General features: G+C 50.4%; 1 protein-coding gene across 1 annotated transcript in view; it reads left to right on the top strand.

Annotated features, from left to right (window-relative positions):
- Positions 1-24,002, top strand: part of PARP1 (poly(ADP-ribose) polymerase 1) — a 58,456-nt gene extending 34,454 nt beyond the window's left edge. The window contains exons 11-23 of the mRNA XM_024130640.3: positions 217-285; positions 470-602; positions 2,484-2,679; positions 6,980-7,108; positions 10,147-10,230; positions 17,596-17,718; positions 18,278-18,406; positions 19,889-19,987; positions 20,491-20,643; positions 21,594-21,721; positions 22,505-22,566; positions 23,060-23,174; positions 23,444-24,002. Of these exons, the coding sequence (XP_023986408.1) occupies positions 217-285; positions 470-602; positions 2,484-2,679; positions 6,980-7,108; positions 10,147-10,230; positions 17,596-17,718; positions 18,278-18,406; positions 19,889-19,987; positions 20,491-20,643; positions 21,594-21,721; positions 22,505-22,566; positions 23,060-23,174; positions 23,444-23,525 (1,502 nt within the window). The 3' untranslated portion in view covers positions 23,526-24,002. The remainder of the gene's footprint in view (positions 1-216; positions 286-469; positions 603-2,483; positions 2,680-6,979; positions 7,109-10,146; positions 10,231-17,595; positions 17,719-18,277; positions 18,407-19,888; positions 19,988-20,490; positions 20,644-21,593; positions 21,722-22,504; positions 22,567-23,059; positions 23,175-23,443) is intronic.
- The last annotated feature ends 1,783 nt before the right edge of the window (positions 24,003-25,785 follow it).

Below are 25,785 nucleotides of genomic sequence, written 5' to 3'. Positions count from 1 at the left end.
CAGCCTCTCCCTTTGCGCCCGAATGGTCTGTTGAGCTCTGCCCACACCAGTTTTCTCATTCATTTTCCCTGGGCGCAGGATGGTGCGAGGCAGCACACAGATGCCATGTTGACATCTGACACAGGTGAAGGTGACCCACTCGCCCTGCCTGCCACCTTCCCCTTGCTTTTTATTTATTTTTAATTTAATGTTTGCATTTCTCTATCCTCTTCCAAGGTACCAACAAATCTGAAAAGAGAATGAAATTGACTCTTAAAGGAGGAGCGGCTGTCGACCCTGATTCCGGTGAGGAAACGGGAGCAGAGCGAGCTGTGGGCCCGCCATTGATGAGGGAAACCATGTGGGACCGGGCCGCGCCTCGCCCTCCGGCCTCAAGGCTCCCCGGTCCTGAGAACGCGCACGTCCTGTGGGGCACCTGCAGACCCCCTTCTCCCCGTGGGACTCATCTCGGGGCCTCTGTCCGTGACAGGTCTGGAACACAGCGCGCACGTCCTGGAGAAAGGCGGGAAGGTCTTCAGCGCCACCCTCGGCCTGGTGGACATCGTTAAGGGAACCAACTCCTATTACAAGCTGCAGCTCCTGGAGGATGACAAAGAGAGCAGGTGCGCTGGGGGCGGGAGTGTCCAGCAGAGCTGTGCTCCTGAGAGGCTCTCAGTGCTCCTGGGAGCCAGCCGCCTCGTGAAGAGCATGGGTGTGTCGTGAGGCCTGCGGTGAGGGAGGGAAGAGGCCCTCGCCCCCAGACGGCCTTTCTGTCCTCACTCATCAGTGTTACCTCGGGCTCCCCAGTTACTAGAGGCATTTGGGTTTGCATCTGTTTGTATGTTTTATTTTGAACATAGTGGAGGCAGGTAAGAGCCAGTTCCGGGGTGCTGAGGCGCTGGGCTGGCTTGGCCACGCACACTTTTCTAGTGGGGGCAGTTCTCTGCCAAGTCGATGGGCCCTCGTTGCAGCCAGCACAGAACAGGAGCTGCATGTAAGTGGGGAAGGTGTGTTAAGCTCTAAGCGGGGGGGCGGGGGGGGAAGCACTTTAATATATTAAACTGACCTTTCCTTTTTAGCAAATGAAAACAATTTACACACTGGAACTCCAGGAGATCCAAAAAGCTTTCCTCGTTGAAAGGCAAACCCCTGTGAGTGGCAGCCCCCGAGAGATACAGTCAGCGCCCGGTGCACCTTGGCCAGCCGCAGGTTGTAGGCGCTGGCAGGCTCAGGCTCTTCACATCTCACCACACCTTTCATTGAAAATGTGAATGTCAGAAGTGACCCTTAAAAGAGCACACAATATCTGTGTGGCTACTTAAAATTTCTGAAGAAGTAAAATCCTGCATCATTTACTTTACTACCTACTCTTGTTGGAGATAATGAAGGTCAAAGTAGGGTATGTTGCTTGTAAAACATACCTTCCAAAAGCTAGATGTGTATTGGAGTGCAGGAGAAGGGATAGGGTTTTTGTGGCAATGTGCTGAGTGCCAGAGTGTGTTAAACAACAGGCAAATGAGAACAGAATTGTCCACCTCCAGCAGGCAAATTCTAATGGTGATTTTGGACATGGGCATCATTCTGGTGGCCTAGATTTATGGGTTTTTAGAGGGAAAGGACAATGTGGGCTGTTAGAGTCAGAAGGTTTTTTTCAGGATAGGTCAGCGTGGTGTCTTCCAAACATTTCCAGAGGGAAATAACCCAGCAGAGAATGAATTTGTATTTCTCTGGGCAGTAGCCCAGAAAACCAGCAGGAAGCCCCAAATCTTCTTTGAAATCTCTGGTTTTATTTTTTAAATGCATCCAAATCTTTCTGGGTTTCCAATATATCTGTGTTTATTGTGATGTAAAATTTAACTTATGCATGATTTCCACTAAAAAAAAAAATGAACTCGCCCAAAGCTAGGCAGCACAGCCCGCAGGGCACCCAAGACTTGGCCCTAGATTGGGATAAAAACTGAAGATGCTAGCTTGGGTCTGTAGGTGGCTGACCCTGCAGGGCAGTGGCCCGCCCCCTCCCATTTCATCACATCTCAGCCTCTGATCTGAGCCAAAGGTTCTTCATTATTTTTAATACACGTCGTTGATGGTTGCATCACCTTGAACTCATGACTTCCAAGTGTTACTTGCCGTGTTTCTTTGGGGAGAAGAATTGGATATTCTTACGTAAAGGTCTGTATGCCTCAGGATTTACTCCTCAAGTTTGGCTGCCAGATCCAAGGTTAACCTGTTTTTTGGTACTTTTTATAGCCCACTTGCCAATATGATTTGGAAGAGCATTTTAAAATTACTTTAAACTTAACAACGCTCAGTTTAATAAAAGTAAAATAAAGGTCCTTCATTGTAATACCAGTTCCTTTTGTTCCTCTTTGTCAGTCACCATCATTTTGGTGTGTTTGCAGTTGTTTCTCCCTCAAGGGGAATGGCAGGAAGGGAAACTCATCCTGAAATACAACAGGCTGACCCATGAATTTGTATCTGATGTTCCTCCTCTCCTCCCACAGGTATTGGATATTCAGGTCCTGGGGCCGCGTGGGCACGGTAATTGGTAGTAACAAACTGGAGCAGATGCCATCCAAGGAGGATGCCATTGAGCATTTTACGAAATTATATGAAGAGAAAACCGGGAATGCCTGGCACTCCAAAAACTTCACAAAACATCCCAAAAAGTTCTACCCTCTGGAGATTGACTATGGCCAGGTAATCACTTAATGCTCTTACACCTTCTAGTTCTGATAAAAGGGAGGGACACTATTCTTTTAAAAACATGCCATGGATCAGATGGCATCATTGGTGAATCCTATCAAATGTTTAAAGAATTAATACTGGACCTTCATAAACTTTTCCAAAAGAGAGAAGAGGAGGGAACACTCTTCAACTCATTATGTGAGACCAGTATTATCCTGATACCAAAGACAAACAAAGACATCACGAGAAAACTCCAGTCCAATATCCTTATAAATATAGATGCAAAATCCTCAACAAAATACTAACAAACTGAATCTAGCAGCACATGAGGATTTATGCACCATGACTGAGTGGGATTTATCCCAGGAATGCAAGGTTGGTTCAACCTGCAAGTCAAGTCAATGTAATATAACATGAATAGAATAAAAGACAGAAGCCACACAGTCATCCTAATAAACATAGAAAAAGCATTTCATAAAATCCAACACCCTTTCATGAATAAAATCTACACCATGAAATATGAGATGGCGCTTAGATGAGAACAGTGTGAGCATTTTTAAGACTGTCAAGGAGGAACAGTCTTTGAAGTTGCTCCCTAAATAATAACAGGGAGTAATTCACAAATTCCAGGTGAGGTTTCTTATCTGAAGCTATGTTGAATCATAGATCACGTGACTTGCTTTATCATCAAGATAGAATTATAGTGACTTGACGTGCTTCAGTAGGTCCCAGTTTTTAGTCCCAAATTATTTCCTAATAATTTCCCATTATTTATATTTGTTGCTTGACCATCTGCCTATATATTACCAGACAGCCTTGTCTCTTGGCTGATACTTTTGTGGCCATTGGTTTTGACAAAATGCTTACCTTGTTTTTATTTTATTTTATTTATTTTTATTTTTGGCTGTGTTGGGTCTTCGTTGCTTCATGTGGGCTTTCTCTAGCTGCAGCAAGCGGGGGCTGCTCTTCGTTGCAGTGGGCAGGCTTCTCATTGCGGTGGCTTCTCTTGTTGCGGTGCGCGGGCTTCAGTAGTTGCAGCACGTGGGCTTCAGTAGTTGTGGCTCGCGGGCTCTAGAGCACAGGCTCAGTGGTTGTGGCCCACGGGCTTAGTTGGTCCGCAGCCCGTGGGATCTTCCCAGACCAGGGATCAAACCCGTGTCCCCTGCATTGGCAGGCGGATTCTTAACCAATGTGCCACCAGGGAAGTCCCACCTTGTTTTTATATGAAAACTTATTGCTTTTATAATGGGGAGTGGTGCACTCTTGTATTGCAGAAAGAAAGAGATTTGTAGATGGTACAGATTTAATTCCAAATTTTTGAGGCCTAACATGTCTTAAAGGGGGAATTCTCTAGTTTATAGAGTATCATGAGCTCTACCATTAAAAATAGAAATTAGCTCTTGTATAATGTTGAGGTGGAGAACTTGGAGTTTAGAGTTGCACAGACTTGGTCTAACTCAGCAGTGCCCCCTACTGAGTTTTTTTTTTTCCCATTTCAAAAATATATACAGGGCTTCCCTGGTGGCGCAGTGGTTGAGAGTCTGCCTGCCAATGCAGGGGACACGGGTTCATGCCCTGGTCCGGGAAGATCCCACAGGCTGTGGAGCGGCTGGGCCCGTGAGCCATGGCCGCTGAGCCTGTGCGTCCGGAGCCTGTGCTCCACAACAGGAGAGGCCACAACAATGAGAGGCCTGTGTACCACACACACACACACACACAAAATATACGTATATATATATATATATATATATATATATATATATACACAGTTGAACAACACAGGTTTGAACTGCATGGGTCCACTTATATGTGGAATTTTTTTCATTAGTAAATACTACAGTTCCACATAATCCATGGTTGGTTGAGTTCACGGATGCAGCACTGAGGATAGGGAGAAACCAGTAATATGGAAGACCAACTCTTATTCTCGGATTTTTGACTGCACAGAAGGTTAATGCCCTTAGTCCCTGAGTTGCTCAAGGGTCAACTGTATTTGTTTTAGAAAATTTTGAGAAAGACAGAGGCACAAAGAATTAAAATCATGGTATATGTCTTTATATACTTCTTTCACGTCACAGCTACTTTTCCCCACTGTAACACTGGAGTCTTTCCTTACATACTGTGTTGCCACCACCAGCTTTTGGCCTTACTGTTCTAGGAGCATTTCCCCATGTCTTCTAGAGCAATGCTGTCCAACAGAGAGAGATAGGTAGCCACTTAGGCAATTTTAAATATTCTAGTAGCTACATTTTAAAAAGCAAAATGAAACAGTGAAATTAATACTAGTTATGTATTTAACCCAGAATGTCCAAAATATTATCATTTTGATATATTAATATCATTGAGATATTTTTACCTTTTTTTAACTGAATATTTGATAGCTGGTGTATTATTAGCTCTTATAATACAGCTCAATTCAGAGTGGCCACATGTCAAAACCAGTGACTACTGTATTAAACTGCACTGAACTAGAGCATCATTTCTTAAGTCTGTATAGAATTCCATCCTGTGGGTGGCCATTATTTGTAATTTACCAAACAACACCCTCCCATACCCCAATTAGTTATTTAGATTATTTCCAGGTATTTGCTATAATGATGCTGATATACTTATCTCTGTGCTTGTTATCATTAGAGATCAAGTTACCAGGTCACAGAGTATACGTATTTAAATAAGGCTTTTTAACATACTGATAGTTTGCCTTCAGTGAAGTTACAGCTAGAGCAGGGGTCCCCAATCCCTGGGCCATGGACCAGTACCTACTAGGAACCAGGCCACACAGCAGGAGGTGAGCGACAGGTGAGCGAGCCAAGCTTCGTCTGTATTTACAGCCGCTCCCCATCGCTCCCGTTACCGCCTGAGCTCCACCCCTGTCAGATCAGCGACGGCTTAGATTCTCATAGGAGCGCGAACCCTACTGTGAACTGTGCACGCGAGGGATCTGGGTTGCGTGCTCCCTATGGGAATCTAATGCCTGACGATCTGAGGTGGAGCTGAGGCGGTGATGCCAGCGCTGGGGAGCGGCTGCAGATACAGATCATCATCAGCAGAGAGGTTTGACTGCACAGAGACCATCATAAATCAACTGCTTGCAGACTCATATCAAAACCCTATCAGTGAGTGGCAAGTGAAATCAAGCTCAGGGCTCTCACTGAGTCTGCATTATGGTGAGCTGTGTAATTATTTCACTGTCTATTACAGTGCACTAATAATAGAAATAAAGTGCACAATAAATGTAGCGCACTTGAATCATCCCCAAACCATCCCCCCAGCCCCATCCGTGGAAAAATTGTCTTCCACAAAACCAGTCCCTGGTGCCAAAAAGATTGGGGACCACTGAGCTAGAGGATAAGGATACATTTAAGACTTGTGTTTTAGCATTAAGAGTAGATGTATTGTGCCCTGACAGCAGCAGCCCTGAACACGAGCACACAGGTTCCTCTCTGCAGCTTTGTTAAGCCAAGCAGATTCCAGGCTCAAGGCCCAATGCCAGTTACCTTCATTCAGAACAAATACCAAACACCGTTAGTAGTTAGGGACACCGTGATGGTCATAGTCCTGCCCTTGTGGGTTCAAAAGTGAGAAGGGTTAAGGCATTTTCAGTATAGCCGGGTCTTGGCTCAGCCTGGATTCCCCAGGTGGCAGGGGTAAAGTCCTGTGCTAGTAGAGTATTAGGAAGAGCAATGCCAGGGAACAGGGGTGAGGGGTGCAGACTTGGGAGGGTTGATGCTAGGATGCGCTTTAGCTGCCTGGCAGGGAGCCGGACTGTTAGCTTGGTCCTCTGGCGCTATAGAGAAGGCTGTGTGGATTCAGTCTTGGGGGAGGCAGGGCAAGAGAAGAAAGGAGACAAGATTTGTCCACCAGTCCAGTGTCCCCGGGGTCCAAGGATCACCCTCATAGCTGCCCAGCACTTCCAGGTTGGGCATGAGTGGGCCCCGGGCAGGTTGCCAGGCACAGGGCGCCAGCAACCCCAGCATGGGAGGCAGTGAGGGAGGAGGTGAGGGCATGAGGGCAGTGTGGGTGCCTGCGGGTCTGCCTGTACAGAGCTGGATGCTTCAGTGGCATCTGGAATAAGAATCTGGAGCAGCCAAGAGGACTTGGAGGGGTGCACAGGAAGTATCTGATCCTGTACACATTCATACATGCTTCTCCTGGCAACTAATGCCAAACCTTTTTGATTAACACTCAGCTTTTTTTTTTTTTTTTTTTTTTTTGCTGGTGGCACTCCGTCCTGTGTCCTTTCTCTGCCAAACACCACCACCACTTTGCTTAGGTTGTTTGTGTCCCTTCCTGATTTTCTTTTTCCCTAAAGGATGAAGAGGCAGTAAAGAAGTTGACGGTAAACCCTGGCACCAAGTCCAAGCTCCCCAAGCCAGTGCAGGACCTCATTAAGATGATCTTTGATGTGGAAAGTATGAAGAAAGCCATGGTGGAGTATGAGGTTACTGCACTTCTGTTTTATTTGTGAGCGTTTGCTGGGGTTGATGGTTTGAGTGCCGAGTTGGCAACGAGTTTGGTGGCTGGTCTTCAGCCTGAGACACGCAGGAGCTCTGAGGCCTGGGGTGCTTGCTCTTCTGCAGAGGATCGTTGGCCTGCGGTGAAATAGATGGTGTGTTGTCCCCTGGGTCCCTAGACCCACTTGCACTTTTCCCCTTGTTGCCATGATGGAGTGTGGGCATGGTCTTCTGTGGCCCAACCAAACAGGCCACCTGGAGCTGTCATGGGAAGTCCAAGACAGCCCACTTACAGTAAAAGAACTGCTGTAGCCAGCATTGACAGAAGTGCAGAGAGCTGCTGACACTTGTTTCATCAGATAAAATTCATACCAGCTGTTTTTAAGAAGAGATTAGGATGGGTGGGATGGGGGTGATGGTAGATGTTTTTGTCCAGGAAAAGTGGCGGGGACTCTGGCCAAGGCCAGGCGTTTTCAGTTTGCTTCCCTGGGAAATGAGTGCAGAAGGGCCCCTTGTTCTTGCTGCCTCTGGCATCAGAGCTCTTGCGTGCTGACCCAAGGGGCATTCCCACAGAGGTCGTCCAGGCGCTGCTGGTATCTGGCTGGCAAACAGACTCTCCCCTCTCCTCCAGCCACCGAGCCCAGAAGCTTCAGGCTGCTCTGAAAAGCAGGCAGGGACCGGCAGAGAGAGCAAGAATTGCAGGTCGGCCTTGGTCATTTCGCCCCTTCGCCGGCTTGCTCCCTCCCTGCTTCTTCCCAGGGCCTTCCTAGAGGCTCCAGGCAGCCTTGGAGGGGGGCAGGACGAATCTGAGTGGTATAAGCCACCGGCAGCCTCTCTTCCTCAGCCCCGTGTCTCCCTGTCTGGAGCTGAGCCTGTCAGGACTGCTCAGGCTCCACTGTTGTTAGAAAACAAGAGTGTTGGGTCACCCCCTAGGAAACCCCTAATGGATTTGAAGATAGCCGGGGCTCGTGCGGACGTCTTGTTCACGGACGTCTTGTTCAAACAGATAAACAACCAGACTTCTGTCTGGGAGGTCTGACTAGTTTGAACCGCTTGTGGGTGGGCCCACCAGGAATGCTGGCAGAGACATGTGCGGAGGTGGGGAGGAGGGCAGGAGGCATCTTCGTTTCATTAACGTTTCAAAAGAAATGTCCCACGTATCATTTCTGGCTTCCTGTGCTCTGGCTTATCTGTGATTCATAGAATTTCTCAACTGTGATCAGACCCAGTCTCTTTCTGTGAAAATGACATTTTTTTTTTTTTTTTTAGCTTGTTTTACACTCAAGACAGGGAAGTAGTTGATTAGCAGGAAGCAGAGGGCCAGGGGCCTGCTGCTGGAAGGCAGCCTGTGTTGAGAATGTGGAGAGTGGGGCGCCCGCTCCCAGCCTGATGGGCTGTACGTGGGATTGGGTGGCCAGATGGATGAGTAAACATGGTGCCCAGGGGAACTGAGCGCTCCCTGTGAGGCAGGTGAGTCCTGAGCCCAGAGCAGAGTCCCAGCCGAGGTCGGGAGGGTGTGTGCTGTATCCAGAGTCCTGGCTACAGCTCTCGAAGCCTCCCTCTGGCTGCAGCTGTGGCTCTCAGTGCCTTGACCCCAAGGCATCTCTCCCACTTTTCACCTTCTCACTAAACGCAGCTGCTGTGGAGCCCCTGCCCCCAGCCCACAGTCGGGAGGGGAGGCAGCTTGTGTTGGTTGAGCCCTGTTCCTGTTCTTGTGGCCTTTGTGTGTGTGTTGAGGGTGTCGGTTAGAGAGACCAGGTCTTTTTTTAAATAAACACTGAAATGAGACAGCTCAGGGAAGTCGCTCCCCTCAGAGCATGTGCTCTCACTCTGGTCACACTGCCCTTGGTCAGAGCATCTTCCGGAGTTCCTTCTTTAGAATTGCTTTAGAGCCAACTCAGTCCATGCTAAGGTCACTCTGTTCTTTTATTTTTCTGTGGTCTTGGCTCAAAATACATTATCCATCTCCTTCCCCGGACTGAGCGCCAACTATTTAACTCTTCCCAGAAACCGGCTCTCCCCTGGGGATGGACAGCACTGAGGGTACAGAGACGTTGATGTGCCATAGCTTGTCATCATTAGACACTGTCCCCACCGGCCCCTGATTGGTTCCTGATGGGCTGTAAGCACTTTCACATCCTATTTCATTTAATCGGCATAGTGGTCTCGTCTCTCAAGTGCTTGTCCAGCGCAGTCTTTGTTCCAGGCCCTGCAGGTGCTGGAGGTGTCAAGATGGGCAAGGTGCAGTGCTGGGGCCTGGAGCTCAGAGGGCCCACTGGGAACAACCCTGGAGACAGTGGCTCAGGTTTCAGGGTGAGGGGCCCCGTGCGGCACTGAGGCGGGAGAGGGGCCGAGGTGGCGTTCGGGCAGGTCACTCCCGCGGGGAGCGGGTGCCTCGCCTGCTAGCTGGCGACCAGGCCTCGGCCCCCAGAGTTCATGCTTCTGCCGCTGCAGCCAGCTTGCCACCTCCCGGGATGCTGGTCCCCACGGTGTTGCGAGCAGCACTGTCGTAGGGACGGATGTTTAACCTCGGGGTGACTGATTTGAAGGGCACGCTATTGATTTGGTATAAGCATGGATATTCAGGAGTGTGTCCTCAGAAAAATAATTTTCACCGCCTTATGGTTCTTATTTTCCGGGTGGGAATGGCCTTGGCTCTGAGACCCCAGGGGGAGGGTGCACCTTTGTCCTCACTTTGGAATTAGATGGGAGTCCTGCTGTGTCACCTTCTTCCAGAAGCGTGGGGCTGTTTCAGACTGAGTGCAGGGGTGGACGAGCCCTGCTTGGCTTATCCCTGCCGTAAAGGCAGTGAGCCAGAATCTTCCCTCACAGATTCCTGTCCCCTGCAGTGGGGGCGAGGCTGCAAAGCCTGTGCAGCTGGGTCACCGGGTGTCCCCGGGAGGACCAGAAAGACTTGTGACTGCTTCTCTAAGGGCCCAGGAGGCCTGGAGTGCTGCTTGGTCTGGCTCTCCCATCATCTCGCTGCACAGTACTTTCAAAGGGAAAAATACCCCTGTCTCCTCAGATTGACCTTCAGAAGATGCCCTTGGGGAAGCTGAGCAAAAGGCAGATCCAGGCTGCGTACTCCATCCTTAGTGAGGTCCAGCAGGTAAGCGAGGGACCGACCTCTCCTCCAGCTGCCCAGGGGGGGTCTCCTGGCTGGCCTGTCATGGCAGGGGGGCGGTGGAGAGCATGCAGCAGTACATTTACTCAAGGTTACATGAAAGAGGCATACTGATTCGTGATGATTTAGATGTTTTCAATTCAACAAGTATGACAAATGCCTGCCACTTGCAAAAAGACGGTCACAGTACTAATGAATTAGCGGTGTTTTCAGTTATCAGCTATGCAGTAAACTCCCTATACACCTAATGAGGAATTTCATCTCCTGCCTCATAAAAATGTTCTGATTTTGTTTTGTGTGTCCTTAAGAGAAGCTGAGTTTATTTTGCAGTTACTAGGAAATCATCAAACAGGAAGTTAAACATTGTCTTTCTTTCATTTATGTTCATTCAACATCAGTTTGCTGAGCATCTCCAACGTCCCCCAGTCCCCGGAGCCTGATTTAAGCCTCTGCCCTGAAGGGGCTGGAGGGTTCCACTTGTATTTGGGAGTGGCGTGTGAAAGCAGAAGAGCACACAGGAAGCTGAAGTGGGACCAGGGAGGTGGGCTCTGGCTGGTGCTGGAGAGGAGGCCCTGAAATGTAGCAATTAAATCTGGTTACAGCCGGTCCTGAGCAGTGACCCCTTTCCTTGTTACCCACTGCCTGAGACCTGGAAGGCTTTCCTCAGCCCAGGCTCTTTCCTGTTCCAGAATGTTCAGGCGGAGGGGCTGGGGTGGTTTCCTTTGCCCATAGCACAGAGCACACTGCAGCACAGGCAGAGGTTTAGGGTGTGGACAAGCCTGTGTCACAGTGAGAAGCAGACTAGGAGCTTCGTGCCTGCAGGGTGCTGAGTCATTGCCCCTCTACCATCCTGTAGGCCCCTAGGATGTCTGCCAAGTATGCAGTGACTAGTCCAGCTCCTCCGTCTCTTTGTGCATTTACTGAGCACCTTCTGCATAGAGCACTAATTGGCATCGCAGCATAGGGAGGGGCTCGCCTTTCTGTGCCTGGCCCTGGCCCTCCAGGGGCACCAAAGACGAATTCCCCACCTTAAAGATGTAGGTCAGTGGCCAAAGGGGCCTGACTGAATTTGATAGCAGTGGTTTTCTCTCCCTTTCAACATTTTATTATAAAATGTTTACAAACATACAAAAAGTTGAAAGCCATGAGCCCACCACCCAGATGCCGCAGGTGACATTTTGCGGAGTGGTGGAGGTTTATGAGTCTATAACTACACAGTTCTCTGTACAAGTGAAGTTGTGTACAAGAAGCCCCGTGTGTGCCAAGCTGCACAGTTTGAGGATGAGATCCTGCCACCACCCAGTTGAGTGGCACCCCAGGAAGGAGGTTTCCTGGCCTGTGCGCACCGCAGGCTGCCTCGGGACTCGGCTGCAGCCCCCAGCTTCCAGTAAATCAACTGCTTGCAGACTCATATCAAAACCCTATCAGTGAGTGGCAAGTGAAATCAAGCTCAGGGCTCTCACTGAGTCTGCATTATGGTGAGCTGTGTAATTATTTCACTGTCTATTACAGTGCACTAATAATAGAAATAAAGTGCACAATAAATGTAGCGCACTTGAATCATCCCCAAACCATCCCCCCAGCCCCATCCGTGGAAAAATTGTCTTCCACAAAACCAGTCCCTGGTGCCAAAAAGATTGGGGACCACTGAGCTAGAGGATAAGGATACATTTAAGACTTGTGTTTTAGCATTAAGAGTAGATGTATTGTGCCCTGACAGCAGCAGCCCTGAACACGAGCACACAGGTTCCTCTCTGCAGCTTTGTTAAGCCAAGCAGATTCCAGGCTCAAGGCCCAATGCCAGTTACCTTCATTCAGAACAAATACCAAACACCGTTAGTAGTTAGGGACACCGTGATGGTCATAGTCCTGCCCTTGTGGGTTCAAAAGTGAGAAGGGTTAAGGCATTTTCAGTATAGCCGGGTCTTGGCTCAGCCTGGATTCCCCAGGTGGCAGGGGTAAAGTCCTGTGCTAGTAGAGTATTAGGAAGAGCAATGCCAGGGAACAGGGGTGAGGGGTGCAGACTTGGGAGGGTTGATGCTAGGATGCGCTTTAGCTGCCTGGCAGGGAGCCGGACTGTTAGCTTGGTCCTCTGGCGCTATAGAGAAGGCTGTGTGGATTCAGTCTTGGGGGAGGCAGGGCAAGAGAAGAAAGGAGACAAGATTTGTCCACCAGTCCAGTGTCCCCGGGGTCCAAGGATCACCCTCATAGCTGCCCAGCACTTCCAGGTTGGGCATGAGTGGGCCCCGGGCAGGTTGCCAGGCACAGGGCGCCAGCAACCCCAGCATGGGAGGCAGTGAGGGAGGAGGTGAGGGCATGAGGGCAGTGTGGGTGCCTGCGGGTCTGCCTGTACAGAGCTGGATGCTTCAGTGGCATCTGGAATAAGAATCTGGAGCAGCCAAGAGGACTTGGAGGGGTGCACAGGAAGTATCTGATCCTGTACACATTCATACATGCTTCTCCTGGCAACTAATGCCAAACCTTTTTGATTAACACTCAGCTTTTTTTTTTTTTTTTTTTTTTTTGGCTGGTGGCACTCCGTCCTGTGTCCTTTCTCTGCCAAACACCACCACCACTTTGCTTAGGTTGTTTGTGTCCCTTCCTGATTTTCTTTTTCCCTAAAGGATGAAGAGGCAGTAAAGAAGTTGACGGTAAACCCTGGCACCAAGTCCAAGCTCCCCAAGCCAGTGCAGGACCTCATTAAGATGATCTTTGATGTGGAAAGTATGAAGAAAGCCATGGTGGAGTATGAGGTTACTGCACTTCTGTTTTATTTGTGAGCGTTTGCTGGGGTTGATGGTTTGAGTGCCGAGTTGGCAACGAGTTTGGTGGCTGGTCTTCAGCCTGAGACACGCAGGAGCTCTGAGGCCTGGGGTGCTTGCTCTTCTGCAGAGGATCGTTGGCCTGCGGTGAAATAGATGGTGTGTTGTCCCCTGGGTCCCTAGACCCACTTGCACTTTTCCCCTTGTTGCCATGATGGAGTGTGGGCATGGTCTTCTGTGGCCCAACCAAACAGGCCACCTGGAGCTGTCATGGGAAGTCCAAGACAGCCCACTTACAGTAAAAGAACTGCTGTAGCCAGCATTGACAGAAGTGCAGAGAGCTGCTGACACTTGTTTCATCAGATAAAATTCATACCAGCTGTTTTTAAGAAGAGATTAGGATGGGTGGGATGGGGGTGATGGTAGATGTTTTTGTCCAGGAAAAGTGGCGGGGACTCTGGCCAAGGCCAGGCGTTTTCAGTTTGCTTCCCTGGGAAATGAGTGCAGAAGGGCCCCTTGTTCTTGCTGCCTCTGGCATCAGAGCTCTTGCGTGCTGACCCAAGGGGCATTCCCACAGAGGTCGTCCAGGCGCTGCTGGTATCTGGCTGGCAAACAGACTCTCCCCTCTCCTCCAGCCACCGAGCCCAGAAGCTTCAGGCTGCTCTGAAAAGCAGGCAGGGACCGGCAGAGAGAGCAAGAATTGCAGGTCGGCCTTGGTCATTTCGCCCCTTCGCCGGCTTGCTCCCTCCCTGCTTCTTCCCAGGGCCTTCCTAGAGGCTCCAGGCAGCCTTGGAGGGGGGCAGGACGAATCTGAGTGGTATAAGCCACCGGCAGCCTCTCTTCCTCAGCCCCGTGTCTCCCTGTCTGGAGCTGAGCCTGTCAGGACTGCTCAGGCTCCACTGTTGTTAGAAAACAAGAGTGTTGGGTCACCCCCTAGGAAACCCCTAATGGATTTGAAGATAGCCGGGGCTCGTGCGGACGTCTTGTTCACGGACGTCTTGTTCAAACAGATAAACAACCAGACTTCTGTCTGGGAGGTCTGACTAGTTTGAACCGCTTGTGGGTGGGCCCACCAGGAATGCTGGCAGAGACATGTGCGGAGGTGGGGAGGAGGGCAGGAGGCATCTTCGTTTCATTAACGTTTCAAAAGAAATGTCCCACGTATCATTTCTGGCTTCCTGTGCTCTGGCTTATCTGTGATTCATAGAATTTCTCAACTGTGATCAGACCCAGTCTCTTTCTGTGAAAATGACATTTTTTTTTTTTTTTTTAGCTTGTTTTACACTCAAGACAGGGAAGTAGTTGATTAGCAGGAAGCAGAGGGCCAGGGGCCTGCTGCTGGAAGGCAGCCTGTGTTGAGAATGTGGAGAGTGGGGCGCCCGCTCCCAGCCTGATGGGCTGTACGTGGGATTGGGTGGCCAGATGGATGAGTAAACATGGTGCCCAGGGGAACTGAGCGCTCCCTGTGAGGCAGGTGAGTCCTGAGCCCAGAGCAGAGTCCCAGCCGAGGTCGGGAGGGTGTGTGCTGTATCCAGAGTCCTGGCTACAGCTCTCGAAGCCTCCCTCTGGCTGCAGCTGTGGCTCTCAGTGCCTTGACCCCAAGGCATCTCTCCCACTTTTCACCTTCTCACTAAACGCAGCTGCTGTGGAGCCCCTGCCCCCAGCCCACAGTCGGGAGGGGAGGCAGCTTGTGTTGGTTGAGCCCTGTTCCTGTTCTTGTGGCCTTTGTGTGTGTGTTGAGGGTGTCGGTTAGAGAGACCAGGTCTTTTTTTAAATAAACACTGAAATGAGACAGCTCAGGGAAGTCGCTCCCCTCAGAGCATGTGCTCTCACTCTGGTCACACTGCCCTTGGTCAGAGCATCTTCCGGAGTTCCTTCTTTAGAATTGCTTTAGAGCCAACTCAGTCCATGCTAAGGTCACTCTGTTCTTTTATTTTTCTGTGGTCTTGGCTCAAAATACATTATCCATCTCCTTCCCCGGACTGAGCGCCAACTATTTAACTCTTCCCAGAAACCGGCTCTCCCCTGGGGATGGACAGCACTGAGGGTACAGAGACGTTGATGTGCCATAGCTTGTCATCATTAGACACTGTCCCCACCGGCCCCTGATTGGTTCCTGATGGGCTGTAAGCACTTTCACATCCTATTTCATTTAATCGGCATAGTGGTCTCGTCTCTCAAGTGCTTGTCCAGCGCAGTCTTTGTTCCAGGCCCTGCAGGTGCTGGAGGTGTCAAGATGGGCAAGGTGCAGTGCTGGGGCCTGGAGCTCAGAGGGCCCACTGGGAACAACCCTGGAGACAGTGGCTCAGGTTTCAGGGTGAGGGGCCCCGTGCGGCACTGAGGCGGGAGAGGGGCCGAGGTGGCGTTCGGGCAGGTCACTCCCGCGGGGAGCGGGTGCCTCGCCTGCTAGCTGGCGACCAGGCCTCGGCCCCCAGAGTTCATGCTTCTGCCGCTGCAGCCAGCTTGCCACCTCCCGGGATGCTGGTCCCCACGGTGTTGCGAGCAGCACTGTCGTAGGGACGGATGTTTAACCTCGGGGTGACTGATTTGAAGGGCACGCTATTGATTTGGTATAAGCATGGATATTCAGGAGTGTGTCCTCAGAAAAATAATTTTCACCGCCTTATGGTTCTTATTTTCCGGGTGGGAATGGCCTTGGCTCTGAGACCCCAGGGGGAGGGTGCACCTTTGTCCTCACTTTGGAATTAGATGGGAGTCCTGCTGTGTCACCTTCTTCCAGAAGCGTGGGGCTGTTTCAGACTGAGTGCAGGGGTGGACGAGCCCTGCTTGGCTTATCCCTGCCGTAAAGGCAGTGAGCCAGAATCTTCCCTCACAGATTCCTGTCCCCTGCAGTGGGGGCGAGGCTGCAAAGCCTGTGCAGCTGGGTCACCGGGTGTCCCCGGGAGGACCAGAAAGACTTGTGACTGCTTCTCTAAGGGCCCAGGAGGCCTGGAGTGCTGCTTGGTCTGGCTCTCCCATCATCTCGCTGCACAGTACTTTCAAAGGGAAAAATACCCCTGTCTCCTCAGATTGACCTTCAGAAGATGCCCTTGGGGAAGCTGAGCAAAAGGCAGATCCAGGCTGCGTACTCCATCCTTAGTGAGGTCCAGCAGGTAAGCGAGGGACCGACCTCTCCTCCAGCTGCCCAGGGGGGGTCTCCTGGCTGGCCTGTCATGGCAGGGGGGCGGTGGAGAGCATGCAGCAGTACATTTACTCAAGGTTACATGAAAGAGGCATACTGATTCGTGATGATTTAGATGTTTTCAATTCAACAAGTATGACAAATGCCTGCCACTTGCAAAAAGACGGTCACAGTACTAATGAATTAGCGGTGTTTTCAGTTATCAGCTATGCAGTAAACTCCCTATACACCTAATGAGGAATTTCATCTCCTGCCTCATAAAAATGTTCTGATTTTGTTTTGTGTGTCCTTAAGAGAAGCTGAGTTTATTTTGCAGTTACTAGGAAATCATCAAACAGGAAGTTAAACATTGTCTTTCTTTCATTTATGTTCATTCAACATCAGTTTGCTGAGCATCTCCAACGTCCCCCAGTCCCCGGAGCCTGATTTAAGCCTCTGCCCTGAAGGGGCTGGAGGGTTCCACTTGTATTTGGGAGTGGCGTGTGAAAGCAGAAGAGCACACAGGAAGCTGAAGTGGGACCAGGGAGGTGGGCTCTGGCTGGTGCTGGAGAGGAGGCCCTGAAATGTAGCAATTAAATCTGGTTACAGCCGGTCCTGAGCAGTGACCCCTTTCCTTGTTACCCACTGCCTGAGACCTGGAAGGCTTTCCTCAGCCCAGGCTCTTTCCTGTTCCAGAATGTTCAGGCGGAGGGGCTGGGGTGGTTTCCTTTGCCCATAGCACAGAGCACACTGCAGCACAGGCAGAGGTTTAGGGTGTGGACAAGCCTGTGTCACAGTGAGAAGCAGACTAGGAGCTTCGTGCCTGCAGGGTGCTGAGTCATTGCCCCTCTACCATCCTGTAGGCCCCTAGGATGTCTGCCAAGTATGCAGTGACTAGTCCAGCTCCTCCGTCTCTTTGTGCATTTACTGAGCACCTTCTGCATAGAGCACTAATTGGCATCGCAGCATAGGGAGGGGCTCGCCTTTCTGTGCCTGGCCCTGGCCCTCCAGGGGCACCAAAGACGAATTCCCCACCTTAAAGATGTAGGTCAGTGGCCAAAGGGGCCTGACTGAATTTGATAGCAGTGGTTTTCTCTCCCTTTCAACATTTTATTATAAAATGTTTACAAACATACAAAAAGTTGAAAGCCATGAGCCCACCACCCAGATGCCGCAGGTGACATTTTGCGGAGTGGTGGAGGTTTATGAGTCTATAACTACACAGTTCTCTGTACAAGTGAAGTTGTGTACAAGAAGCCCCGTGTGTGCCAAGCTGCACAGTTTGAGGATGAGATCCTGCCACCACCCAGTTGAGTGGCACCCCAGGAAGGAGGTTTCCTGGCCTGTGCGCACCGCAGGCTGCCTCGGGACTCGGCTGCAGCCCCCAGCTTCCAGAGGGGAAAGCCCAGCCAGGTGCTGGGGACTCAGCGCTGCTTCAGTCTGTTCCCTCTGTCCCCTCTCCTAAAGGCAGTGTCCCAGGGCAGCAGCGACTCCCAGATCCTGGATCTCTCAAATCGCTTCTACACCCTGATCCCCCACGACTTCGGGATGAAGAAGCCTCCGCTCCTGAGCAACTCAGACAGCGTGCAGGTAGCACCGAGGTTCAGCAGGAGCCCCGGGTCCCGGGCTTTGCAGGGCTGGGTGTCGCTCCTGTGCCACTGCCCCTCCATGTCACAATCCCTGAGGGCAGCGGCCAGTGCTGGAGGCCCACCACTGGGCCCTCGTTTTGAAGTGGGGTTTCTGCCCGTATTAGGAGCCTGCCCAAGGGTAGAACGGTTGGTTTTTCTTGCCCTTGCTGGACCACGTCAGTCTGGGGAAAAGGAGCCTTAGGAGAGAGGGAGCGTCTTCCTCCCTGTTTTCCCTCTCTGCTTCATAAGGGAGCCAGTGATCAGTCCCCACCTGTCGACCGGTGCGTGCAAGAGGAAAGACCGTTCTTACCATCACCGTGTGGCTTCTGCCTCTTCTCCCCCGGGGAGCCAGCCTCCTTAGCATTCCAGAAATCCTTAGGAGTGTTCCTCTGTGAACGGATGACAGGCTGTCCCTGAGCAGCTAGGAGGCACCGCTTCACTGTCTGTGTTGGACCTTACCTGGGTGAGTCTTTCTCCCTCACCTTGGTCCTTAGCTCAGGGTTCTTCTTGTGTTCCTCCAGGCCAAGGTGGAAATGCTGGACAACCTGCTGGACATCGAGGTGGCCTACAGTCTGCTCAGGGGTGGTTCTGATGACAGCAGCAAGGACCCCATCGATGTCAACTATGAGAAGCTGAAAACTGACATCATGGTAACAGCGCCTGCCCTTTCTGAAGCGTCCAAACCCTTCACCCCAAGAGCAGCGGTCTCCAAACTTGCATGTGCGTCAGGATCTCCTGGAGAGCTTGTTAGATTGCTGGGGTGCGAGGATTGACCGTCCTGACAGGTTCCCAGGTGTTGCTGCTTGTGGTACTCTGAGCACCTCAGAGCATTTCACCTGTAAAGAAGCACCTTGTTTGCGAGGCAGGCTTCCAAGTCAAGGCCTCAACTGAGTGTGAAGACCTGTTGTTGTGGGGCCTTAAAGTTTTGTTTTTCCCCTTAATCTAGAGAGGGTCTCTGATTTTGGAGGTTGTTGAGTGTGAACTCGGCAAGGCCTGTTACTGGTGTCCTACTTCAGACGTAGAAGTGCCTGATGGCAGCTGTAATAAAACTATGGTGCCTGTGGGTTCATGTCGTCTAGAGTCGAAGTGGCTCTGTTGGTGCACATAGTCGTTGAACTTGGGTGTGCTGGAGGCTTGGGCGGCAGTGACCCTGCCTAGGCCAGCCGGAGGAGAAATTTTTGCCTCAGCTCCGAGCTTGCCCTGGCCTTGAGCCTAGTCTCACATCTCCCGTGTGCCTCTCGCTTCCTCAGCCCCTGTGTCCTTCCCTGCAGTGTTAGGAGGTTCAAGTGCACCACGATCTGTTGAGCCTGGTGTTGTGTTTACGTCACTAAAAGAGTCTTTGCTCCGTGCCTAGGACAAAGTATAGGTCTGTGGGTGTACGCAGGGTAGGACACCAAATGGCCTGGTTCTTCGTGAAGGGGTTGTTATTCTCTCCATCTATGATTCTGAAGCCGTTTAATTAAGAGGCAATGAGGAAGACCAGAATTCATGAATTCTCTTAACTTTGGATAAGAGTATGAAAATGTAAGAGAACACACGTAGTATTTCCCATAGCACACCCATTTATTTAGGCAGAGGTTCCCTTATTTGATGGTTATTTGGCGGGTGTTTGCTCTGAGCCCTGATGTGCATGGCCCTGAGGATTCAGAAGAGACTGGAGCGTTCCTCCCCTTCATCAAAACCCCTGGAGCCTGTCGGATCCCTGCTGCTTTTCATTGCAGGTCTTGACTGCAGGGTGTCTCCTGGCCCCGGTGTTTTAACTCTTGGTGAGCTGGACTGTTACCTGAGAGCCAGCTCCTTGTTCTAGAGGTTCCCTCTTCCCAGACAGTGAGCCCCGTGTTTCTAGCTTCCCTGATATCCCAAAGCACAGGGTTTTAAGGCAGAAGGAACACTGGGCTCACCCAAATAGGTGATGAAGAAGCCGATGCCTGGGGAAGTGGGGGCACTGGCCTGGCACCTGCCCCGGAGCGAGCATGGTAGGGCTCGGAACACAGGCTGGCTCTGTCCCGCCCGGGCTCCGCGTGGGCCGTTTATTACCTGTGCATCAGCTGAGCCTGAGATTGTTCTTCCTGCCTCTGTGCGGCTCTCTTGGGGGTCTCCCTTGCTCTAATTTCCAGACGCCTTTCTTCTAGGTGGTGGACAAAGATTCTGAAGAGGCTGAGATCATTAGGAAGTATGTTAAGAACACTCACGCGACCACACACAACGCGTATGACTTGGAAGTCGTCGATGTAAGGCTCTCTCCTCCCTCCTCCCGCTTTGTGTCCTGCCAGCTCTTCCCTGCTCACTCCCCCGACCTGGGCCTAGGTAGAAAGGAGCAGTTAACTTTGCTTTAAATCACCGGAGGAAGTGACTCAGTTGTTTGTGGAACACAAAAGTTCGTAGTCCTGTGGTTTGGGGTTGGCTTTTTATTCTGTTTTTAAAAGACACTTCCTACCCCAGAACCTAGTTTTGCAATCAGAACTGTTATCAGAGATCCAAAATAAAGTGCCTCAAGTGTGCACCTACACGTAGCATTAATTTTAATAACTAGTCTCTGCTAAATGGGACCTTGACTAGCAGCATTGCTCCGTCCCAGCCTGATTGAAACACCTTGCATACTGCAAAAGGCCTTCAAGTGTTCCAGCTCTGGGGGCAGCTGGCGGTTCTCCTGTGTCTAGTCAGATCTTTCTGTTACAACTGGAGTGACAAGTGGCTCCTCCTGCCTCTCTCCTTTATTCAACACTCCCGCCAGATCTTTAAGATAGAGCGTGAAGGAGAGAGCCAGCGTTACAAGCCGTTTAAGCAGCTGCATAACCGAAGGTTGCTGTGGCACGGGTCCAGGACCACCAACTTCGCTGGGATCCTGTCCCAGGGTCTCCGGATAGCCCCGCCTGAAGCACCTGTGGTACGTGCCTGGCCCGGGAGCTGTGGGGAGAGGGGGGTGGGCAGTGCCTGTTTCTGCTGCTGTCTCCACCAGAGCTTTGTGGGTACTTGCGTGAGAAGTGCACATGCCCCGGTGAATAAGGGGCCTTGTTTAAAGATGTAGGTGTAGCCATGGTTGATAAGGTGAATGTTGCCAGATGTCCCTCTCCTGACCCTCACTATCGAGAGCGTAGCTGCACACATATCAAGCACAGTTTCTGGAACAAGGAAGTAAGTGTCCAGGCCCTGCTTTGAATGCTAATTGGGTGTGTTGACTGACAGAGAGCAGACTTTGGCCGCAGGCCAGGCTGAGTTCAGACCTGCCTCTCCCACCTCCCAGCGGGGGACCTCCTTGAGCTTCAGCATATGACTCGGTGAAATGTGCCGATAAATGAGTAGTAGAGCCTGACCCAGACCTGAGCGATTGCTATGTCACCTGCTGGGTTATAGACGTGACCCACCAGGCAGGGACTTAGGAATAGCCTTCCAAGCCCCTCGTTTTGTACTTGTAAAAAGAGGAGAGCAAAGAGGCTTAATGACTGGACTCATGAGTGCTGTGTGGTAGCAGACGCCCTAACCTCTCTGAACCTCGTTTTCACTTACAAAAAGGAATAAATATAATAGCCATGTTTACTGGGTGTTCACATGTGCCGGGCCCTGGTCTAAGAAGCTGTTATTAACTCATTTAATTTTCACAGCAGCCCCCTGGGGTACTTTTCCCCCGTTCAGAGAAGAAGTGGGGTCCAGAGAGATTAGGTAACTTCTTCCAGCCCCTGGGTACCCAGCAGAGCTGGGGTCTGAACAGCCTGCTCCTGAGCATGGGCCTCTGCCGCCTGCCGGGGGCGCTGTAGGAAGTGGGGATACGCAGTCAGTAGGTGGTATTGCTAACTTCCCGTGAGAAGGTCTTCAGCTGTCCCTTTTCCATCCCTCCAGACGGGCTACATGTTTGGTAAGGGGATCTATTTCGCCGACATGGTCTCTAAGAGTGCCAACTACTGCCACACTTCCCAGGGAGACCCAATAGGCTTGATCCTGTTGGGAGAAGTTGCCCTTGGAAACATGTGAGTAACCCTGGCTTTGGGGCTGGTGGCACTTGATGGAGGTGGATGGGGTGAGCTGTAGGAAGGAGAGCTTCCCTTGGCTGGGGGGTTGATCCTGAAAATTCCCCACCATGATTAAGAGGACCCACCAGTTAGGCAATGGGTATCAGACGCCAGTGCATGTTAAGCAAACAAGATACAGGAACGCCTCACAAGACCAAGGACAGGAATACAGCCAGGCCTCAGGAACTGGCAGTGTCCATTCTTCTGTGGACTGTGAAACAGAGTGGTTGACTTGCACAGAGGATGGTCACCTCATGGCCCCTGTCCCCCTGCTGATGTGTACATTTTCTGTCTGAGACCAACTCAGATTGAACTGGAATCTCAATCCCAGTTCCAGATTCCCTGCAGAGAAAGTCTGGTTGGCCCAGCTTGGGTTGATTGTCCACCTTGGTCCTATCAACCATAACCCAGAGAGAGCAGGGTTATGTAACAGACCAGGAGGGGTCCCAGGTTCATGAGCTGGACAGAAACCTCCAGAACGGCCAGCCACACCACAGCTCTAAACGGGCCCTTTCCTGAAAGCGGCCCCTTGGCAGGGATCATGGGCATAAACCGTTCAAAAGGGGCTGCACCTTCAGTTTCTAGAACCAGAGAAGGAGGGAGTTCCTAGCAGGGAAGGTGGACTGGGTTCTCTGAGTGTTTATCTCAGCAGCTCCCGTGGCCTTGCCCTGCTAGTCATACTGTTGTTTTGAGAGCCCAGTGACCTTGGAGGCTCTTCTGAACATGTCTTCTCGTAAATAGGTATGAACTGAAGCACGCTTCGCATATCAGCAAGTTACCCAAGGGCAAGCACAGTGTCAAAGGTAATGTGTTTCAGAAACTTGCTGCTGCAGCCCCAGGCACCCTGGACGGCGCAGGGAGGGGGCTTTCTTTCCCCCAAAGCCAGAAGAGTCCTGGTTGGAGCTCCAGTAACCAGGTGCACTGGCTCTGGGTTTTAACCTGACTCTTAGCTTCAGCATTGAGGGACCTCTGGTGGCATAGTGGTACCTGGAGCTTCTTGAATTGATGCAGCTCATAGCCCGTGATGATTAGGACCTCCTACTGACTAGTTGAAGCGAGGGCTTTGGAATTCTGCTCAACAGAAAGAGGGGCAGGGGCACTACTATGCTTATGAAAATCAGTTAAGGCTGATATCCTGGGACTTGATAATATACGTACAGCTTTATGTCTGCAAGAAGGATGCAGTGTGAGATGGGATTTGTGTGTCTTTTAAATGAACACATAGATCTCATCTCTCTGGAGCATTTTCAACATCTGTTGCCACAAATCATATCACTTCTGCCTTCTGTTTTGCAGGTTTAGGCAAAACTACCCCTGACCCTTCAGCTAGTATTACTATGGATGGTGTAGAGGTTCCTCTTGGGACTGGGATTTCATCTGGTGTTAACGACACCTGTCTACTGTATAACGAGTATCCTTTTACGAGTGTGCTGTGTGAGCCCAAAGGAATGTTCTGGGGCTGTGGAGTCACTGATACGCAGCAGGGGCTGGCTAGAGACTATCCTGTTGTGTGTCTCATGGTGAAGAGTTCCCCCCAGTGGTCTCCCTGGTTGGGGTGAGAGACCTGACCACCCCCCCCCCGCAAATGAGGGTTTGCAGGGTGTGGCCAGCAGGCCGGCTTAGGGGCAGCAAGCGCACTCCGCGTGGAACCGTTTGTACCTTGACATGCTTCCCCTCCAGGTACATTGTCTATGATATTGCTCAGGTCAGTCTGAAGTATCTGCTGAAGCTGAAGTTCAACTTTAAGACCTCCCTGTGGTGAGCTGTGAGGCGTGGCAGCCTAGTGACTGCGGTTCACACCTGACGTGCTTTGTACCGACTGACCAGAAACTTCAGCTGAGTTGCTGAGGGATAGCACCTTCACTAAACCTCCTTAGAAGGGATTTTATATGAACGCTAGGTCACATGTTAAATGATTCTCCCAACTTTTCAAATCCCTTGTTTGTGTTGCTGGGGGGGGGTGGGGCCGGGGGTTGCTTTGGGTTTTTCTCCTGCCAGCCATAACCCTGGTAGGTACACCTAACAATAGAGGAAAAGTTGGGGAGGGTTTTTCTGTGTGTCTAGACTAGTCCAATGAAAGAACCTTGCAAGCCACGTTAGAACGTCTGCCTTACTGGTTTCCCCAGGGAAGGAAAAAATAATCTTCCACCCTTATTTCTAAGTGTTCATCTTTAGTTTTGGAAAAATGTTAAGCATTTATTTTGAGGTTAAAATAAAAACTAATTTCATACTATTTAAATTTCCTTTTTTATTTTGCATTTGTTGTCATCCTTTTAGCTTTTTGTTGGTGGTGTTTGGTGAGGAGTGTGGGGAGACCAAAGGGAGGAACATGAACAATTTCTCAGAAACGAAAAGTGCTTTTCTTTTCTAGAGACACTGGAACGTGGCAGCTCTCAGAATATGTAGTGTAGTAATTTTAAGTTGCATTTGAAATTCTCAACTTTCCTCTCAACAGTTTTGTCTTCTGACTTAAAACTATATCACCAAAATACCAAAGGGCTAATAGTAATTCTGAATTAAAATTGAAATGGCTTCTGTACTTGTGTATTGTGTGTCTGGTCTCATTCTGAGTGCAGATCTTTTCATCTTCACAGTGCAAGGTCTACAAAGACTGTAGGGGGATTGTTTGTACCCGTATCTATGAAACCACAGAATGTTCCAGGCAACAAGCGGCAGTGCCCAGTAGGAGTGCCGTGTCTGAGTGACAGAAAACCAAGCATAGGAGGGCATTCTTCTTTTTCTTCAGTTTATCAGATACTTAGTGGTGATAAAACACGTGTCAGCATGTTGTTCTGTTCTGTGGAGTACCATTTTACATATACTGTATTGCCTCATGCTACTACTGTATATTTGAGTGTGGTGCTTATCAAATATTTACATTTAAGTTCCCTGAAAGCCAGGATGATATCTTATGACATTTTTGACCTTTTACAGAGAAGAACAGGAAGTGTGGGCCAGAAGGTAGAGTCACAGGCAAGAGAAGGCAGCAGAATGAACTGTTGTCTCAAACCCAGAGTTGCACCGGAATCTTTGGTCAGAGCAACAAAGGACAGACATCATTCCAGACAGGAAAGAAGAAAAACGCATTTTCTCTGAGCTGAGCTACATTTTAGTGATTACAATGGCAGGTGCAGTTTAGGAACTGTGGCTGTATCCCGTCATAGGCATGTTTCTGACTTTCTGCAGTCAGCAAACTTTGAGGGCCACACAAACCCAAGTTAGGGTGTCGGATTTCAGATACGGGCAAATCAACTTGATAACAGAGTCTTTGTGTTTTTTCAGTGTCCTTAAATTTTGATGAAAATCCTTAGCACCATTGACCTGAGGGCGTCTCTCCTGATCAGCCAGCCATTCAGTAGTTCTCTCAGGCTCCATAGATCCTGAATATTCTGTATTCTTCGCCTTTTTTTTTTTTTGCGGTACGCGGGCCTCTCACTGTTGTGGCCTCTCCCGTTGCGGAGCACAGGCTCCGGACGCGCAGGCTCAGCGGCCATGGCTCACGGGCCCAGCCGCTCCGCGGCATGTGGGATCCTCCCGGACCAGGGCACGAACCCGCGTCCCCTGCATCGGCAGGTGGACTCTCAACCACTGCGCCACCAGGGAAGCCCTCTTCGCCTTTTTTATCAGCACAGAGAAAGGCAATTACCCTCACCTGATTAGACAGTATTTTTAGGTTGGAGTGATTGCTTAATAGGTTCTCTGTAATCAAAACTAATTTCTTTCTTAAAGAGAGATTCACATCTCTGATTCCGTATTTTTCTTGTAAAAGAGAGAACCTGCCATGTTATGATTCAGTATTCATATTTTGGTTTTCTTTCTTCACTTTATAAAAATTCCAGGTAGCAGTGAAAATGTGCACAGTTAGTTTAAAATTTAAATCATAACAGAAGCACAGGGTGCTCGGTGAGACGAGGTACTGCCCTCAGCCTCTCCTGGGAGCCGCCAGCCCTCCTGCCTTTGCCTGGAGATGCCCTTGCGCGACAGCCGCGTCTGCCCAAGGCAGCACTTGGCTCACGTTTCGG

This window comes from Physeter macrocephalus, chromosome 4 (genome assembly GCF_002837175.3).
Source record: "Physeter macrocephalus isolate SW-GA chromosome 4, ASM283717v5, whole genome shotgun sequence".
Taxonomy (NCBI): Eukaryota; Metazoa; Chordata; class Mammalia; order Artiodactyla; family Physeteridae; genus Physeter; species Physeter macrocephalus.
The sequence above is the reverse complement of the archived record's forward strand: the minus strand, read 5'-3'. Positions and strand labels throughout refer to the sequence as shown.